At 42.1% G+C, this 20754-nt stretch overlaps 1 protein-coding gene across 1 annotated transcript; it reads right to left on the bottom strand.

Moving 5' to 3' along the window:
* Positions 1-5070: 5070 nt before the first annotated feature.
* On the bottom strand, positions 5071-19368 carry jakmip1 (janus kinase and microtubule interacting protein 1; the record flags this gene model as incomplete). The annotated part of the gene is made up of 21 exons (XM_083891305.1): positions 5071-5121; positions 5293-5358; positions 6875-7084; positions 7918-7995; positions 8160-8228; positions 8412-8477; positions 8591-8644; positions 8728-8829; positions 9648-9746; positions 9902-9964; positions 10704-10787; positions 10906-11034; positions 11490-11618; positions 12653-12709; positions 13923-14087; positions 14541-14687; positions 14897-15052; positions 16252-16464; positions 17709-17870; positions 18434-18766; positions 19213-19368. 21 exons carry the CDS (start codon positions 19366-19368, stop codon positions 5071-5073), a joined length of 2589 nt encoding a protein of 862 aa, XP_083747431.1.
* Between the last annotated feature and the right edge of the window lie 1386 nt (positions 19369-20754).

Here is a 20754-nt window from a genome sequence, read left to right as displayed (position 1 = left end):
TATCAGCACGTCGCGCTCGTCTTGTAAAGCGTACGTCGATTGCCTCTGGTCTTTCTGTTCGCTCAGAGAAGCGGTTAGTCCGTCTCTCTCCTGTTTCAAATTGAGCACCACTTGAGTTAACTGATCACTCTCTGTGTGTAAACTTTGTAAGGACCGCATGATTTCATCTCTCTTTTCTGTCCCACTTGAAAGATGTTCTGTCAGGGCCTCTTTTTCTCTTTCAAGAGCACACACGGTCTTTGTTAGCTGCTCTTTCTCCTCTATCAGGTCACTCATGGATTTAACAAAGTTGTCTCTTTTATCTCTGAGCCCACAGACTGTTCGGTTAAGCTGTTCTCGCTCTTGTTTGAGATCAGCCAGACAATGGGAGACGCCGTCTCTCTCCTCCTTCAGTCCCCAAACTGCCCGAGTTAACTGCTGTTTCTCCTCTGTTTTGGTTTGAACTGACAGAGCTACTTCTCCTTGTTGCTCTCTCAGAGAGTTTATGTTGCCCAACAGGTCGTCTTGTTCGGTTCTGAGGCTCTGGATTGTCATGGTCAGGTTCTCCACTTCATCATTCAGTGAATTAACATGCAAAGGATTTAGTGGGTTGTTCTGCAAAGGCTCATGGTCACTTTTATAACCCCCAGGTGCCAAAGCTTTAGTCAAATCACCTGGTTGTTGACTGAAAACAAACTGTGGGTCTTCCTCCTCTTTTAGCACACGTTCTACCACACTGTCCACCTGGTCCTCTGGGATGTCCTGCTGTTCGCTGTCTTCTACCTTTTGCTGAAGGTCCATGATGGTGTTGAGATCGTCCTCAGTCTTCCTGGTGAGCTCTGTGATCAAACACCCTTGCTCCTGGTTCTCCTGCTCCAGCCTGACTCTGTCCTCCTCTAACCCAGTGGCATGCTCCCGCAGCTCTGTTTGCTCCATCTTGATCTCCTCCTCTCTGAGCTCTATGTGAGTCAGAAGCTCCTGGATCCGGTCTGCCAAGGCCCGGTTCTCCTCATTGAGGGCCTGGACAAGATCATCCTGGGCTAAACCATAGTCAGTCTGCATGAGAGAGAGAATTGTATTAGTGATTCAAGCTTTACTTCAAATAAAAACACTTGAGAACACTGCAAACCCACTGTACCTTTTCTGGTGAAGACCTCTTCACTGAAGCTTGTTCCTCCGCCTGGTTCCTGAGTTGTAATTTTAGTCGAGTGTTCTCCTGAGCCACCACCTCGAGTTGTTCCTGTGTGTGCTGCAGGACAGCCTCCAGGCGGTCACATTCTTCTTGAAGGGCTTCAAGATCTTCACCTAGCCCCAAACTCTTATACGCTTCCCTCAGGGCTTCAGACTCCTCACTGTGATTTTCCTCCAGGTTAAAGAGGCCTTTAGAACACCTGCTCGCCACTCTGATCTCATCTATGTTCTCTGTAGTCAAGGAGAGTGACTGAAAGCTGGGGTTGTTTTTGAAGCCACTGTCTGATTTGCTCTGTACGCCCTCTGCTGACACCTGGTGGCCATCGCAAGGAACTGCAGATGAAAGGGACTCATTGATACCTCCGCTCAAAGTCAGCTGAACCTGCGAGTTATGTAGGAAATGTGGTATAATTGAAGAGAATAAAAAGAAAAGACACAGATTTGTCAATAATCTTATTTCAAAGTTATCAGAGCACACAAACGTAATAACAATAACACACCTCTCCTGAGCTCTCCACTGAGCACAGACCTCTGGTGATGTTTTCTGATCTACAGTTAAAGGGCCCAGAACAAATACTGGGAACGATACCGGATGAGCTCATGCCAGAACTCAGGGAGACGGCGTCATGGACCGGTGACAACAGACTTGTTGTTTGGTTTGCGGATTCCCTGAGGATCAGCTGCAGCTTGTCGTTCTCCTCCCTCAGCTCATCAACCTCCTCCATCAGGGAGCCCTCGGACAGCTTCAGCTGATGCACCTCTGCCTTCATTTCCTCCACTTTGCAAACCAGGACATGGTTGTTCTCCTGAGCCTCCTGGAGCTGCTCCGTCAGCCCCGTCCGCTCTGTCATCCCATCCTCCACTCTCTCCAGCAGCACCCTGAGGTCCTCCTGAAGGCTCAGTATGAAACCTTGCAGCCTGGTCTCATCTGAATTCTGTTTTGCGTCCATTTCTTTCTCTGACGTCCCCTCGTCACCCTCTAGTCCTCCATTTCTTTTCATCAACACCCTTGGCTGCCATTGCTTCATCCTCTCCTCCTTTTTCTCCTCTTCTCCTTCACCCTCTCCTCTCATTGAAGTCAGCCTGTCTTGCACTTCCCACGCTGTTACCGTCCCAGCAGTAATTCTGACCGCACCGATCGTCGCCATGCCAGTGGCCGCACACACGGTTAAGTCGAGCAGCTGCTTTTCTAAAGTGAAGATGCGGTTCTGGAGGCTCTGCTCTCGTTCCCGTGCCAGGCTGAGCTTGTGTTGGAGTTGGGTTTTGAAGTTCTCAAAGTACTGGGACTGGCGACTCATCTCTTCCTCTTTGGCTTTCAGCTGCCTCTGACAGCGCTGCAGTCGCTCCCTCCATACCCGCTCCCCTCGCTCCTTCTCCTGAGTCTGGATCAGAATGAAGATTGGAAGACAAAGACAACATTGCACATGTTTTTCAAACCACAACAGCACAGTCTTGTTACTTTAGTGTCATAGTCTGTTAGACTTTTCCATTATTTTGAAACGTGAGGTCAAATAGTTTAACAGCATCTTCTATAGTTTGACCGTTAGCGTCTATTGATGCCTTCATGGAACACAAGCACTCACCATGGTCCTGACCTCCTCCCTGAGCACGTGGAGTCTTTGGTCCAGCCTCTGACAGTGTTGCATGCTGGGGAGTTTTAAGAGGCAGAGGTGAGCTGATGGAGCTGAACCAGCAGTCTTTTCTAACCTCTCCGACTCTCTAAACCGAGCACCGCAGCAGACAGGCTCACATTACATCACACGATTAACATCATCACACAAATTTGCACATTCACAATAAGCCAGAGGGTTTAATTACTTACTCTGATAACTTGATCTAATTTTAAACATCTGAATCCGATAAGATTTAAATGCTAACAAGTAGCTCCAAGGAAGGATGTTAGTTGCAGTGTGTTGCATGCAAGTGTGCGTTTCAGTCAGGTATGTGTGATACGTGATATCACCTTGGCCAAAAGTAAGCATATAGGGTGTGTGTGTGTGTACGAGTGTGTGTCACATGATCTCTTCCCCCAGCCTCTCACCTGTTCCTCAGGTAGCAGTCAGACTGGACGCTTGAAACCGTTCTCTGCTCCAGGACCTTAATTCTGTCGCACAGACCCCACATGCGTGGATCAGCTCCCAGAGAGTCCACTGCCATGGTCACAAAAGTGCTTCCAGTGCCCATCGTCTCTGATGAGGCCATGTGATCCTCCATTAGATTGTCTGTGCCCACTGGCTGAGTTTCACCTGTGGAGCGAGAATTAAATGTTTCAGACTTCATCAACATGGGAAGAAAAACTTTTTCACATTTTCTCTACAGGTCTTTGGGCAGACAAATACACAAAATATGATATAAATACAGGCATCGTATAAGATACACAAAATACAGTCATCTATAATTCACAACTTCAACAGCTTGGTAGCAAACTGCGGCGTTTTCTCAGGTTACAGCGCCTCCTACATGTAACCGCTTGATCTCTCTCTTTACTACTGAACCTCCCATATTTCACAGATCACCAAAACCTGATGGAGAACGTGAAATCTGCCCTTGCTTTCATGCTGAACCTTCCTAATATACATGATGAACAAAAATACAGTGTCTTTGTTCTATTTTGCAGTTTATCTGGAGATCATGTGAGGGCTCCTTGTTCAGAGTGTAGGAGTTTATGTGCTGGCTCTGATGGAGGAATGATAACAATAAAGATAAAAGGAACTAGAGAGAAGTGAGTCAAATTGACAAGACAGAAAACCCCCAACCGAGACACAAGACTTAAAAAAAAATGATAACATGCAGCACGTAACAAACTATTCATGAGATTACGAGATAGAAAATGTTTTAATAATACTTGCGCTCCTCAGACATGTCGCAAAAATTCAAACCTCATTACTTTTTTACAAGATATCAACCAGATTTCTTTTGAACTGCTGAATGCTAAAAAAACAACACACTTTTACTTACTCTCAATGAACAGGAGAGACGATTATGGCAAGAAAAGTCTGTTCTGAAGTTCGAGGGAGTTTGCTAGCTTACTTATTAGATTTACTTATTAGTTTGGTTAAAGAGTAACTCAGTATGGCCAAGAATCCATGAGTCATGAAGAATTCAAACCAGTATAAAAAGTGAATAGTGAAAACTAATTAACAACAGTAATAATAATACGTCAGAGCAACAATTGTGTCATAGTGTAAAATTGTGAAAGTGAACTAAATAATGACCTGTTTCTTGTGTTCACTGACCGGTTTCATCCCCCTTCGATGCAGTAACGAGCTCGTTTTGCTTGTGCTTTGTGAACTTTGTTGCATCGTTTCCTTGGAAACACCATAGACGCATGGACTTTGTCAGAATCCTCCAAAATCCAGTTGGCACTCGGCTCGTTCACCCCCCTCACTCAGCCCCGCTCTTTCAGCTCTTCTCCTCCTTCTTTATTGTGCGACCGGTCTTTCCTTCGACTGAGGCATTGGCTCTTCCTGCTTAAATAAATCCCCTTATTCAAAGTATTCTCTCAGTAAATCCATGTTTGCTTCTCACAGAGGAGTTAGGGTTTCATGTTCCAGGTCCACTGCAGTAGATATAATTTACATATATATATAAATCTCACTTTATATCTCATTTATAGTGACTTATTTAATAAATGTTCAAATATGTTAGCATTCCAGGTAAGTGTCTTCTGCAAAAGTGCACGTATATAAAAAAGGCCATAGGGTTTTCTGAGCTGTCTAAGTATGCATAAAAAATAAGTTGATTTTGTTTCATCCTCGCTTGACTCCACAGCACCTTAACACCTGCAAGAAACACAAAATTATTATATGACTATTATCATCGGCACCACAACTGTCTTAGGTAATGAAAAGGTGTCAGTGAGTGGAGTTGCTACCTGATGCAGGTCCATAGTTACTCTCATTAAGGCCAAAGAATAAACGCTAAAGAGAAAAACAAAAAGAGGAACAAAAACTAAAAACACAAAGGGTTTAATCAAAACATGAAAGAAAAGAGAGGAGAAGAAGAAGAAGAAAGAAAAAGTTAAACAGTAACACACGACCTCAGTACAATCACATTCTCTTTGCCTTGTCCAGTTTAAGTTCACAGCCATGACAGGGAAACAAATAAGATTGGCACATGTACCTTTTCCTCTATATCTTTTATTTGTCTCTTTTGAAAGTCAATCCTGTCCTCCAGCTCTCTAATTCTCTGCAACGTAAAGACAGAAGCGGTAAGGGGTGGTGGTGTACGAAAAAAGCAAAGAGATGTTAGACAGTTCATAAAAACACCTGTAATCAGGCTGCCTCCTCTCTATCATGCCCTCTGTCTCCATGGCAGCTGTGTTGGGTCAAAAAAGAGCTGCCATGGCAACTGAAGAGCTGATTCAACTATTAACACATGGACCGACTCCAGCTGCTCATCCTTTGACCTGACTCTTTATTTACAACACATTTTTAAACAGTTCTCTGTTGATGTCAACAGAAAGACAGGAGAGACTACAAATTCACTAAGGAAACTTAAATAGCAGCAATTGACCTTGGCTTATTAAGTCAAACAAATCAAGTTCAACAAAGCACATTTAAATATAATTAAGAGTGGTATAGGTATAGGTATAGAGAAGCGTTTAAACAAAAGTATGAAAGCATTTCTGGACTCAAGTGCCGTTGCATTGTTCAGTATAATTTTACATTACAGCACAGTAACAGGAAGTGAATCGTATAGTAATAATTGGAGTTGATTATTTGTTTTGTGCACTCTGACTGTGTGAAAACAGTTATCACCTTGGGGACAATAAAGAAACCAACTAACAAACTATAATTTACAATAGGGAGGTAATTCAGTAAGGACATCTTATTTCTACAGAAATCATCAAGTAGTAGCTTAGTAATTACAATGAAAATATAAGTGTGGGACGAACAAAATAAGGGAGAACTTAACAAGCTATGGTCTGGATATTAATTTGGAAATAACATGGTATTACTTTCGGTGAGTGCTTTTACATGCACACTAAAAAAAACAATTACTGGCAATAATCTGGTAACTGGAATAAACTGGTTTAAGGTGTATACATGTCTCTAAGAAATCAGATTATTGACAGAAACCTAGGTGTGTTAAACAGGTTTTCCAAAATCCAATAACAGCAATAAACTGATAATGAAATTGGTTTATTCTGTTTACATGAGCACTTGAATAACCAGATAACCACCAAAACACGATAATAATCAGTATTTTAGTGTGCATGTGAGCACACTCATTATATCTCATTATTGTTGCCATTGTTATTATGAAGCTGGGAACTGCATTAGAAAGAAGATGGTATTACTATAATATTACCTCCCCATTATTGTGTTGCTACTGCACTGTAATGTAACGTGATAGTGATTGTTAAAAATGCATTTTAGTCAGTTAGTATGTATTTCATGAGTAGCTGGTTAATAAAGTTAAGTCAAATGAAGTCTGTTGACATGGTGAGTGAGTAACACACTGTGTGACAGATACTGAAGGAGAGGGAGGGTGTATTCAGATCACAGTGACTGACACACAAACACACACACAGAGACACAGAGACACAGAGAGTGATTTTGTCTCACTTCCTCACTTACATGTAGAGTTACAGGTACCACACACAGGGATACTGCATCTTTTTCACAGCACCAGAGGTCTGGTGGGGTCAGGCGAGCAGATTGGGCTCAGTAAACCTGACTCCTCCTGTTGTAAGCCTTACCTGTTGGGCCTGCTGTAGGAGCACCATGCGCTCCTGTAAGATCTGACTGTCATACTGCCGGCTCTGCCGGAGAATCTGACGCCGCAGCTTGTCCACGGCGAGCCTCAGCTCCTCCCTCTGCCTGTCTGTCAGCGACTCAGCCACTGCTCGACATGCCGGCTGCTCCTGCTGCAGAGCGCTATACAGCGTGGCCTCCAGCTCCTCGATCCTCTGCACAGGCATCCGCATACACACACACACACACACACGTACAAAAACACACATGGACGTGCACGTGCACATGCAAATACGCACAAGCATGCACAGAAACACACACACACAGAGACAGATAAACACAAACACACACACACACTACTGTGACCATGGCAGATATGGAGAAACACTGTTCCACTTTATATTGGGAGTTAATATTTACACGTGACCTTCACATGGTAACTTCATTCTTTTTTTACCTTCGTAATTTCTTCCGAAAATAGTTGATTTTACCATGTGAAAACCACACTGTCACCAGCACAATATGAAGTGGGACCATAAACACAAACCAACAACAAAACTGACCAAATAAGATGGTTAGAGTTACATGGAGAATTGATTAAAACCTATTTAAGTCAAAAGAATCCAACTTTATAAGTAGATTCTAAATCAAAAGGTATTTATTTAAGGTATAATATATCAGTGAGTAGCTTTCCGGTGAAGATGAATAAACATCAGGCCAATAAAGAAGAAGCCAGAAACTCCAGCCAATTCATTTTTCTTCGATTGCTCACAGATATTTAGACTTGAGCAGTAAAAGATGCAGTATCCCAACACGATGTGACAATTACACCCTTCATGGAGCATGTTGAATTCATGGTGTTTAATGGGATCCTAAATGTTATCATGTGCCATGCTGAGATGATAATATTTGCACCTCTGCATTCTGGATTTATCATGAACCATTATGCCTTGAACGTTGTTATCAATAAAAAAAAAAACATGGGTGCAGTTTGGTCTATGAGAGCAGCTTTGGTTATTATCTGCATAAAGGGACAAAGGCTCCATACCATGTAGGCCTGGTCCAAGGCCTGTTTCCTGTAGTCCAACTCCTCCTCCAGAAATCCCTTTTGCTTACTGAACAGCTCCTGCAACAAGTATCACAACTGAATAGTACAGAACTGATTGATTTAAAAGCCAATATCGGCTTACTGACAATTATTGGAGCAAGAAAATGCAGTTTTGTGTTTATATAACAATGAAAAGTCAAGCATATACACCCGTCATCATGAAAACAGACTGTTAACTGTACCTTGTCATTTTCCAGATCAATCATCTTCTGTGTGAGTGCTGCCTCTGTGTTATCTATTTGCTTCAACCACTGTAAAGGGGAAACAAAGGATGAATGTCTCTTCTGAAGTGAGAAAATATTGTTATTTTTCATCCAAATTACTCAAATGTAGTGGCTTTATTTCTTTTATTATTAATATTTCTATTTTATTTAACCCTTTTATACAGGTAATCTAATTGAGAAAAAAGAATCCACAGTGTGTGAGAAACTGACCTTTTCACACAGCGATATCACTGTTCCTGCCTGGATCACAGCGACCTGCTCCTCATTTCTGAGATTCTACAGAAAATATAAAAAGCTGGAGTTGACATGAATATCACCCAGGTTTGTAATTAAAAAAAAAAAAAGAGGCACTTATCACAGTTATAATCCAATTCTGCATTTGAACTCACTCCATTGTCCCCAAGGATATCCAGCTTCTTCATCAGCTCAGGGATGATGACATCCTGCACAAGTCAAACATCATCATAAGTGAATGTGAAAGAGTCTTAAAGGAAAAAAAGACCGTGTTTTGTGATTGTGATCTCACCTTCACTCCCTCCTGGCGGCAGTAGATCTGCAGGGCACTGCTGCTGTTCTCAGGAAACGCAGCCATGTGGAGATTAAGGGCAGGAGATCTGCGCTCCCTCTCCTACAGAAAGGAAACACAATGTTAGTCGTGCACACGCTTAAATAACTTAAAAGACTAGAGTACTACAGACCACTTTTAAGTTTGTCATTGGGTGTGAGCAGCGAGACAAAAAAATGTGAATGACAGATACTTAAAATAAATGAGAGAAAAAAGGGGAGTGAATGAGGGAGTTACTTACATGACACTCAAAACATGGCCAGGAGCTTCCAAAATGAGGGAGGTGGAAACCCAGTGATTTAAATGAGAAAATCAAGGCAAAAATAAGGGATTTAAAAACACATGCAAAAAAACTCATGACTGATCAAATTTAGAATCGGCTGATACTAATGCAATCATTATCATTCCTGCACATATTTATTAGTAACTTCAATATTACAGATACATTTCTTTAGCATTTACACATGAATAAAAAACAAAAACAACTCAAACTTCATTCTCAATTTATCCAGTACACAAATGTTATGATGAAGAAAACAAAGAAAACATGGGGACATCCATGCAAAATTGAAACCGAAAAAAAATGAATGATGGGAACAGGTGGTGAACTTAAATATTTCTTTTATTATCTGAAAATTAGATTCATCATAACACAACATTCTTTGGTTTAAAAAATATTCCAGTTCAGTGCCGTAAGTTTACACACAGCTGCCATGCAAAACAAGAAAGATTTTAAAAAATAATAATAAAATAAAACAAGTGCAGAGGAGAACTCAAGTGAAACATCTGTCTGTGTGTCACTGTATGTAGGTCTTTCGTCTGGAGCCGACATTGTTGTTGTCGCCTCCTGGTGACAGTTTGATGTTGGTACAGTCTCTTACTTCCAGTTCCAGCACCCTGAATTCCAGCAGCTCGTTCTGGTCTCGAGCGTCCTGAACCTCGGCCTGGAGCCGCGACTCTCCCTGCTGCAACGCACACATCTACACACACAAACTAAAATTAATCTACTTTACATTTATTTAACGTATTCAGCTTGTGTATACCCAGATTCAGAATCACTGCAGAAGCACAGAATGTCTATTCCACAGAATGAGGCAATTTTGTGTTAAAAAATGTCTTAAATATTAAAGTCTACCTTCTCGTGAAGTTCCTGGTTCGTTCGGAGCAAGAACTGCTTCTCCTCCACCCACTTTGAGTCCTGTCATAACAACAACCAAACACAACATCATCACTGGCAGGAACAGGAAAGATAAGACTTACAGAAAACACATTGTGATGCATCGACATTTCAAAAGGACCTGTGTAAAAGTACCAGACACAGATAGGGGAAAAGCGTGGCAGCAGTACTTTATTGATCCAGAGAAATGAAGCCCACTCCAGAGATAACAGAGAAAACAGAGCTGCGCTCACTGTCATCACAATAAAAAGGAGAAACAGAACATGATCTGAGATGAAAAACAGCAGAGCACCAAATCAAAAGCTACAGTGGAACAGGCAACAGAACGTGCAGGTACAAAAATAACACCAAAGAAAAACAGCTCAACAATAAAACACATAACAGTGGTGGTACAAACCCCATAGTATTAATTCTTTAACAACTTAAATGTGTTTTTGTTGTTGTTATACAGTTTTTCTTCTGTTTGGATTAGTTCTCAATACCACTGGATTACGATATTTATTAATCTACTCACGGGCTGACATCAATCAAAGTAGTTTACGCCACCTCGCTGTGAAAAGCTGTCAGGACAGAGCGTGAGGCAGAGCATGCAGGCAACAGAGCTGGGACACCACAAATGCAGGAAGTGACATCACAGGAAGATGCAGGACACCTGGTCAGCGTAGCGCCAGCCCACGAGCAGAGCAGCCAAACAGACATGCAGGAGGGCCAGTGAGAGCAGGACCAAAGAGCTCCTGTCCCCATCCCTCGTCTTTGTTACCTGTCCCCGCTCTGCCAAAGCCTTCTCCAAGTCGACAATCTTCGCCTGGCAGCTGCTCAGCTCCGACTGCAGCTGCTCACGCGTCTGTGGGAGAGAAGGTCGGCAATCAAAGACGAGAGGGAACAGAACAGCGCGTTAAAGGCTAAAGAACAGCTGGGGCGGTAGTTAAGGAAGCAGAGGAATATAAAGTGCTGCTACAAACCCTGGCTTCCCTCTCAGCATCCAGAGAGCCTCCAGTCTGCTCCTGCAGGAGGGCGTAGGCACGCTGAAGGGCCTGGTATTCTCTGGTGAGCTGACGGAAACGAAGCTCCGACTCCTCACGGGAAAAGCTCTGTGGAATCAAGAGAGGACAGGTTAAGAAAAACTGTTGTTTTTTTTATTATTATTGTATTATTGTTTTGTCTTGTTTTTTGTTTGTTTTTTTCAACAGCACATTTGCTTAACGGAGTGAACAACAGAATCTAATTTATATCAGTGATTCCCAACTGGCATTACAGGCAGGACACGAGAGACAAATAATAAAGAAATCACATTTTAAAAAGTTGCTTTGCAAATTGCATTCAATGGGAACTATTATAATAAAACACACATATGAATATATGGACTTTATATAATTGTTGTTTTGTACCGTCAGATGTTATTCTCTGTCTGTTAATGAAATAAATGTTATGGATGGAAAGTTGTAATTTAAGATTTAAAATGGGCCGTGCCATTTGGTACTGGCTGGTGTAATTAAGTCATTGTTTTTTTTAGCAAGGCAATCAATACACTCTTTTTTTTTCTTACCTCTTCCAAGTCTTCCTCTGGTGTGGCAGGCGTGCGATCGGTGAGGTCAGTGTTGTAGGAAGTGAGAGATGAGGTTTCAGAGTCTACGGACTCCTCGTCAAATCCAAAATATGTCTCCACAACATGCCTCTGCAGAGAGGAGTAGAGGAAAAAATGTGTATGTCAACACCATTTTCATTTAAATAAAGAACAAATTCTACAGAATAAGCTTCCTTTTGTTTTTTCTAAAACTTGTACAAAGTCTCTACAATAAGTGTTTACTTCTGTCTTGTAGTTTACTTTTCAAAACAATTCAGAATCCTCACCATCGTGTTTATAAGTCATCTCTTGGCAACCAGAGAAGTAAAGGCAGACCAGAGCACAAAGGCAAATGAAGGACGAGAAGTAGAGGATAAGAAGGAGGTATTCTGTCATGGTGCTACAACGATGAACAAAAACCTCAGACTGTTTCAAACATATTTTTGTTTTTTTGCTGGTTAAGTTTCTATATCTGCTGTCCTGCCCGTGCAGCTTTCCAGAACACTCCCACACAAAATGGAAAAAGCAAATGACAAAGCTTCTGGTCCTTAAAAACTCCTACACTCAAAGTCAAAACGCCGGATTATGGTTCTTCTCTGATCTCAAGTGATGCATTTCTTCGTTAAAAAAAAAAATCCCAAAAAGAGAAAACAAACTTCCAGGGTGCAAGTCCGAGTGCCAAACAAGCGCCCTGTATCCACCTCGCCAAGGTGACAAAGCGTCTCCAGCAGGGAGGGGAGATGATCGACTCCTCCTCTTAACGACACCAGAGACTGAAATATCCCCTGATGTATGAGCCCAAACATGCACATGAACACAGGCATCACCGCAATTATCATAATAATCTACTCATTACTCCCACAAAAGACGGCACAGTCAACCAAAGATTAAAAAACCCTGATTATATCACAGTTTTTCCCCACAAACAAAATACTAAATGTTCACCAGCAGAAAAACCCATATTCCAACTGTGGGGACGCCTCATGTGTGTTCACTGTGATGCTCCCAGCAGCGAGAGATACTATTATGTTAATCCCCTGAGCTCAATTAAACCCAGAGACACTCCCATAATATGCAGGCATCAGTCAACCATAGTCGCTAAGTTACACATCACTGGACATTTGAATACTCCTGTGAGCACTTACTTTTGACAGTTTCAGAGGTTTCCTCCTGTTCTTCTTCATCACCAAACGGTCACGTTCCTTAAAACGAGCACACAGAAGATCAATGTGTCAAAGTCAAGATCAGGCCAACACCTGACATTATAGCTCAATCACTGTCAAATGTAACTCAGATAAAGTATTTAACATGGACAGTATACAATATAATGACATGAATAACACATGAGGGTTATGAAAGCAGGTGGCAACCAGTCTTAATGTCACCAATAAAATCTAAATTTTTGAAGGGTCCACATTTGGCCAACATCATGTTGACGTTTTGCAGCTGGCAGTTCAGATGAGTCATCTACAACCAGGCTCCTACAGGGGGCGATACACACTAGTGTGTGCTTATATTTGCCATGCTTTATCATCTATATAAAGCAAGTTGTGTCTGTATGTCTGTGACGGGCATATCTTGCTGACCGTTAGTCAGATCACCGTAAGATTTTGGATATGGGTTAAGCATGGTCCGATGGTGTGCATCCTTGATTTTCATTTTTTTTTGGGAGGAATTTTCGCTGATTTATCATGCTGCACTTATGCTGATTAATCACACTACACCAGGCAGGCAGCGGCTCATCAGCAGCAGCTGCGCTGTCTGAGCGGGGAGGTGGGACTGAAGAGGCTGTCCTCACGGTGGGCGAGACGTATTCACACGGTTCACCGCAGAACATGATGTTATAGTGAAACGACGAAGTCGGTGTCCATTCACCAATACGCGAGCACATATTTATTCAGCATTAGCATGCTACTACTTTGCGGCTGACTTGGCGAACCTGTTTCCAAAGGTAAGCTAGCGAGGCTACGATTAGCATTAGCGTGGGGCTAACATAATACAAACACACTGTGCAACTTCATTAGGCACAACGCAATTTTTTTAAATTTTTCGATTAGCATTAGCGTATCTAGCTGTTGTGACCGTCAGCCATGCCAGTACCTTATGCATTAGATAGATAGATAGATAGATAGATAGATAGATAGATAGATAGATAGGTAGGTAGGTAGGTAGGTCGGTCGGTCGGTCGGTCGGTCGGTCGGTCGGTCGGTCGGTCGGTCGGTCGGTCGGTCGGTCGGTCGGTCGGTCGGTCGATCGATAGATAGATAGATAGATAGATAGATAGATAGATAGATAGATAGATAGATAGATAGATAGATAGATAGATAGATAGATAGATAGATAGATAAAAATTAATGAAACCAGCTAGAAGGGGAAAAGGGCATCTGACTCAGATGGTTTATGTAAAATTCAGACCTGCGTGAGCTCGTCGATGATGCCACGTTGCTCAGCAATCTGTAGCTTGAGAAATTCCACTTCTTGTTCTTCATGGGCATGACTGAGGTCTGTGAGCGAGCTCGGCCGCTTCAGCTGAGGCTGAATGGACTGTTGTTGTGAGGGCGGACGAGAGGCTTTTTCCTTCTGAAGGAGGGTTGTGCAAGAGAGAGAGAGAGAGAGAGACAGAGAGAGAGAGAGAGAGAGAGAGAGAGAGAGAGAGAGAGAGAGAGAGAGAGAGAGAGAGAGAGAGAGAGAGAGAGAGTGAGGGATCACACATTTGGACACTTGATATTACCATAACATAATGAAAATTCTCTTATGACTTTTTAAAGTGGCAGATTTACACCCCACCACCCTCATGTGGAGGATAAAGCGGTAAAAGATGGATGGATGGAGAGAGAAGAGAAGAGAGAAAGGAGAGATATGCTATTCCTCAAATAGCCACTAGAGGTCCTGTTTCTATTCAAATGGATTTCCCAGTGACATCTGGTCCACACCAAAACATCTACTGTGGAGAGCAAAGCTCAAATATCTGAAGTTTGATTTCATCTTTAAACAACAGAGATCAGCTGTATCACACGTCTGGGCGCAGCTCACCATCTCAGCGTTGTCGCGGCTCAGGTTCTTCAGTTTCTCCTCCATGCGTTGCAGGGTTTGCAAAAGGTCGTCATTCTTCTTCGACAGCCGCTTGTTCTTCTCAAACATCGGCTTCATCTGACTCTCTGCCTCACGAACTCTCTTCAACTGGACAGAGGCAGGAAATAAAGGGGAAACAATGGAATCTTACGTCTTTTCCTGTAGTGACAAGGTAATGGCTGCAGGGAGGGTCTGGAAAAAATGTGCATTTTATAAAAATTTGGAATGGTATGTAAATGCATGTGTATTTATCTGTGTGCTTTTGCAGCATGCCTAGAATCATTTCATGTATGTACTTTTGCAAGTGTGTTCCTCACTAGTTCATTCCTCTCGTCAGCCAGCAGGGCATTTCTGTCCTCCAGCTTCCTGATAACGGAGTGAAGCTCCGCGATCTTCAGCTGGAAGCGTCTCATGTCGCGTTCCTCGGCCTCCTGTTGAGCAGGGGGCAGAGCAGAGGAGGAGGGACATATAAACTAAAAACAAAAAAGGGAGAACATGCAGGCAGCCAGGTAATGGAAGTGGATGGGACAGAGGGTGGGATGAAGGATGGGGTGGCGTTTAACAGTTAACACTATGAACCTCTGTCAAGTGTCCACATGCTTTCAATGACTTATCAGACATAACATAAAAAGTGGGGATTGGTTTTAATATCGCAACTGATCAGTATCTTGTATATTTGATCAATATCTTTAATGAATAATAATAATAATGCATTTTATTTGGAAGCGCCTTTCATGGCCCTCAAGGTCACCTTACAACAATGCTTGAACTTAATTAAATCCTCCAAAATTGCCTCGACAAGGAAACAAAATGCTAATTAATGGAATTACATTATACAATGAAACACGTCTCTAAATACTATTTTTCAAATTAGAGCCCACACAGTCCGTTAATTATACTATAATAAGATTGATTTGATAATAAACCGAGTTGAAATCATGGCTATATTGACAGTCATTTTTAATTGTATGTTTTGTGTATGACACTACATGAAATTCATCTAAGATTTTAAATAAAGAGTAGATTATTAAAGATAAATTAAAGATAAAGAGACTATAACCTCCCTTTCCCAAGCATGACAGGGAACTACGGTGGCCTTCACATACCAGAAAGGATGCAAGAAACTAAGCTTCAAAACACAAAATGCACACTGGTTTGTCAACATGAAGGCTTAAGATTGAACTTTAGTACATATAAAAGGTTTATTCGTAGGCTTATTTCTATTCTATTCTTTTACTTTACAGATTATACACTTATAAAAACATTCTTTCTGGGTGATATATTCAGTTTCTGCCAATGAACTGTCCTAAATGTTACACGCAGGCCTTTAAACTGTAATTTGACGACTACAATTTGTGACAATTGATTGTGGGATCATAACTGTCAGATTATCTATAATTATTAGAGCACTAAAATATGTGTTTTAATAAAGAGTAATAAGCAACATGAGAGGCAAACAAAATAGATGTGGTAACCATGGAGATGAGAGAACACACTGATCCTTACAACACAAGTTTCTGTTCAACACTGATAATTGGATTATTTATATGTGCATTTGTGACTGAATCAACAGTAACAATGTATAGTGTGATCAACACGAAAGTCATTCTTAAAAAGAAAATACTAATGCACTCTGTTTCCTTTCAATATAATATAATGGAGTAGTATTTACCTGGTTGTTGAGCTGGTCATTGTTGTCTCCTAGCCCCGGAACAACCTCTCTCTTTGGGCTGCCGTGGTTGTGTCTCTCAGCCTCTCGTACCTGGCCCAGCTGCTCGTCCAAAGATTCCTTCTGGAGCTGAAGCTTCTTGGCATAGCCGGCCTGCACGCCCAGCTCTCTCTCCAGAGCACACACAACACGGTCCTTGGCCTTCAACTCATCCATCTACAGCAGATATGAGAAGGAACAGGAGTTTTGAATGGTGGAAAGAGTCAGTTAAAGGTGCATTTAATTTTATAAATCTAAAGCAACTGGCCATAAAATCCTCCTAATATGTCACAGAGACTCAGGAATAATGTTCATATAACAAACTGAACTCACCAACAACAACAGTACAGCCAAAATATTTGCATTAAATAAATATTTTGCAGACTGCATATCATGTTTATGTTTTGAAATCATGTTTTTGGCATGTGGCGCCACCCACTGCCATCTACCACTCATTGCAGTCAGTAGAGTCTCAGCTGCCGAGCAACCACGGGTTGCCAGTTACGTCAGAAAACGAAACCTAAAAGACCCCAGTATTTTGAATTTGAATGTAGTAACTGTTTTTGGCCACATTCTTACATATGACACCTTTAAACAATCAATAAGGTGAATAAATTACACAGATACTGGGTTTTCTTAAGATTATGCTGCAGAATTGACTTGTGTGAAATTCAGAAAAACTTTCTTCATTGCACGTTTTGAAACCAATGTGTGAGTTTCTGGTTTACAAGAACTCTCCAGTCTAAACCTTCAGTCTGAAAACATCTATTCCCAGTAGCAGGGCACAGAATGAGTGACTAACAGTGTTTTAGCTCTTAAAACATTGCCGTCCAGCTCTGATTAATTTATGAGGCTTTGTTCTCAGTCTGCATATCCACAACTTCGTTCCCACTTCTACCTCCTATGGCATTTTGCTATTTAACACTGGTATTTCCTGCACAACTTCCAGCCCATCAATCAGCCATGCTTTAATCATCGACACGGTTTATTGTGGTCAGGCTGAAGGACTAAAGCGGGTCTTCAGACTTGTGTTCACAGATAGGAACCACATGGTGAGACAGACAGAGCGGCAGTTAGCCTCCAAACGTCATGCACCATTAACAAGATAAACTCTGAAGTTCAGGAGCAGGAGAGCAGATGTTGGTGTGCGATATTAAAATATGGTCACCTGCCACTGAATGATAATAATATGACTGATAGTTTTGGACTATATTTTGCAGACGGACATCACAGGAAACATTTTGCAGATAATATATGGATTTTTTCAAAGATTTTTCAAGAGTTTCAAAGATTGTGTCACAAAATGTCTGAACTTGTTTGCTTATTTTTCTATAATCTGTTGTGTAACACCCTAAGAAAGGTTCAGTCAACAGTATGTTTACGACGTTATGTAATGTCATTCCCGCAGCACTTGGTCTCACCACTCGGCGGATGTCTTTCTCGCAGTCCCGTTTGATACGATGCACCTCATCCTGGTGCTGTTGGTAGGCTGTGCGCAGATCTGCAGCTTTGGCTTTATCAGCCTGCAGAGCATTGGCCAGTGCCTCCTCAGCCTGTTTCCTGGCCGTCTTCTGTTCCTGGATCTAAAAACACCCCACACACACACACACACACACACACACACACACACACACACACACACACACACACACACACACACACACACACACACACACACACACACACACAGCAACAATATGAATACACAGAAAAACAACAAAGAGAGTGACACTTCATAAACACATGTTCTATCTCATTAAACAGTTGTGGTGATAGATGCTCCGTTTGTGCAGAGAACCACAACGAAACAATGGCTTGGCAACATGCTTTTCCACCCTACTTCCTGTTTTTCAGCAAGAACATTTCAAAGGTTTACCCAGTCTTGTATCTGCACAGACACACAATATACACAAACACAAAATGGCTTCCCTATTCTAAAGCTCCCAGTGGCCTCAGGACAATGGTCAACTTTTAGCACTCAATGAACACATGTTTTATGAGAGTATAACTTTAGAATAATAAAACCCAAAGGCAGCCAATGCAAATGAGAGTTAATGCAAATATTCAAGTTATTCCAATATTGAAGTGTGGCTACTGACACAGGCTGAGCTCTAATTTATGCAGTTGCAAAAATGCTACAACCTACCTCCTGCTGTAGCTTAATCCTCTCCCCATCGAATGCCCTCCTGGCCTCCTCCCGAGCTTCTAGAAGAAGAGCATTTTTCAGCTTGTCTGCAGCTCCGTCTCGCAGCGCGTTCACGAGCCCCTGAAGTCTCTGCACCTCCGTGTCTCGGATCTTGATGGCCCGCGCAAGCTCGACTTCGTGCTGCCGCGCCAGGGACTCGCGCGCGTTCCCTATCTCTCTGAGCTTTTCTTCGTGGAGTTTGGCGCGCAGGTCGGTGAGCGCCACTGCGTGTTTGTGCTGCTCGAGCTCCCGAGCCTGCCGCTGCTCCTGGAGACGCTCACGCAGCTTACACACCTGGAAAAAGAAGCAATACGTAAATCTACTCCTGTCGTACTGTCATCAGGGCAGGACAATCTGTTAATCCATTTGCCTAAAGTATGAAGTGCTCAGAAACTTTAACTCCTAACAGTCCAAAACAAACTACACAAAAAGCAAATAAGTGAAGATTTATTCTGGCTAATCTTTACTACATCTTACCTTGAATGTTTAAATGAACAGATGCTTTTACAAATTACAGTGCAAATATGTTCAGTTTTCCTCTGAAACAGTGAAACTTGATCCAGCTCTTGTGGCGTTACAGTGACGCGCTGACATGTTCATCATCATTATTTACACAGGAGGTAAATGATCTTGTTCCTCAGCCTCTATTGTAATGATTTACAGGTAACTTCCTCTCAAATTTCACTCCCATTATTTTTGTGCACAAAGCCTCCATCTCTTCTTTCTCCTCTGCCTCTCACCTTGCTCCGCTCCTGATGCAGCTCGATTTGGATGTCCATGATTTTGCTCCTCAGCTCCTCATTGGTGGTTTGCACCGACTCGGCCATCACCTCCGACTTCTCCGGCTTCCGTCCCTTCTTAAGGGGCGGGGCCGCAGGAGGTGTGGCTGATGACATAGCACTCTGGCCTCCCAATCAGGATGGACATAGAGTGCCAGGTGTGGAGAACTGGAAGAGTGTTAGGTCACTGGTCCCCCCTCCCTGCAAGACCCTGCATCACCATCACCATCAGTATGTGGTTGGCAAGTCTACATCATTGCTGGAGGATGCTGAGGGTTTCTGTTGGAGAGAGAAAGGGACACAAAGGTGAAGAAAAGATTAGAGATAGACCGATAGGGTTTTTCCAGGCCGATACCGATTATTAGTAGTCAAGGAGGCCGATAACCGCAATATTCGGAGCCGATATTCATTTTCAGTAAAAGTTAAAATATGGGCGTCAAAATGTTGAATAATACAAACACCTGCAATTAACTTTGTTTAAACGCCTTGAAGCATATGTTTATTAAACAGCTTTTCAGATTTGAAACACATTAAAGGTTTTTTTTTATATCTTAGACAATAGACATCTTTGTTTTAAAAAATGTGCAGGAAGCTCCCAGGACCAGCAGCATGTCTTATAAAGTTAAATGAAAACTTCAACAAATAAATAGCTCCCTAAAGTTTACTAATTTCAATATAAATGAAATGTTATTTTAGCTTTCACTTATCTTTGTTCAAACAAAAACAAAAAGGGAGGGAGTTCCCAGGGTTAGCAGGATCTATTATAAAGTTAACTGAAATGTTAAATAAATAAATTGATCTCTTATCAGCCATCGAATTTAAAAAAGGCCTATATATGTCAAAATGCCAAATATCGGCGCCGATAATAATCAGCCCCTGTCGATAATCGGTCTATCCCTAGAAAAGATGAAAAAAGTGGGTTACACTAAAGTACTTTGCAAAATACTCAGCCTGGGGAAAAACATACTATTTTTGGGTTTAACATTTACCCTCTCCTCTGTCACCCAATTCTTTCTCACATATACACGTGGTGGCTCATTTATCATTATCCTATTTCAGTCCCTGGGTTGTACCTTAAAGCTCCACAGTGCATGAAAATGTGCCTGACCTCCATCGTTGTGATCCCTGGCCTCTAACATCTCACTGGCCCATCTCTCACTCTGCATCCTTTTACTCTGATGCACCCTGACATCCCACAAACCCACAGATCCTAACGTGTCACTGTCCTGCTAAACATACAGAACACAGGGCGAGCATCAAATGTTCGACGGAACCACACACAAACCACGGCAAATAGGAGAGGATTTAACGTAATCGCTGCTGCTTTTGCGATGCAAAGCTGCGGTTTGTTAAAGCGGCGTCTTCAACTATTTCTATTGGCTGTGGTGGAACAGACACGTCGCTACAGTGACACACATTCACTCAGTTTGAAAGCAGATTCCTCTAATCTCTTCCTGGAATGAATTGTAACCCAATAACCTTCAATGCCTTTCGGCTGTTCAT

The sequence above is a fragment of the Microchirus variegatus genome (assembly GCF_963457635.1).
Source record: "Microchirus variegatus genome assembly, chromosome: 6".
Classification (NCBI taxonomy): domain Eukaryota; kingdom Metazoa; phylum Chordata; class Actinopteri; order Pleuronectiformes; family Soleidae; genus Microchirus; species Microchirus variegatus.
This window is presented reverse-complemented; position numbering and strand designations above follow the sequence as displayed.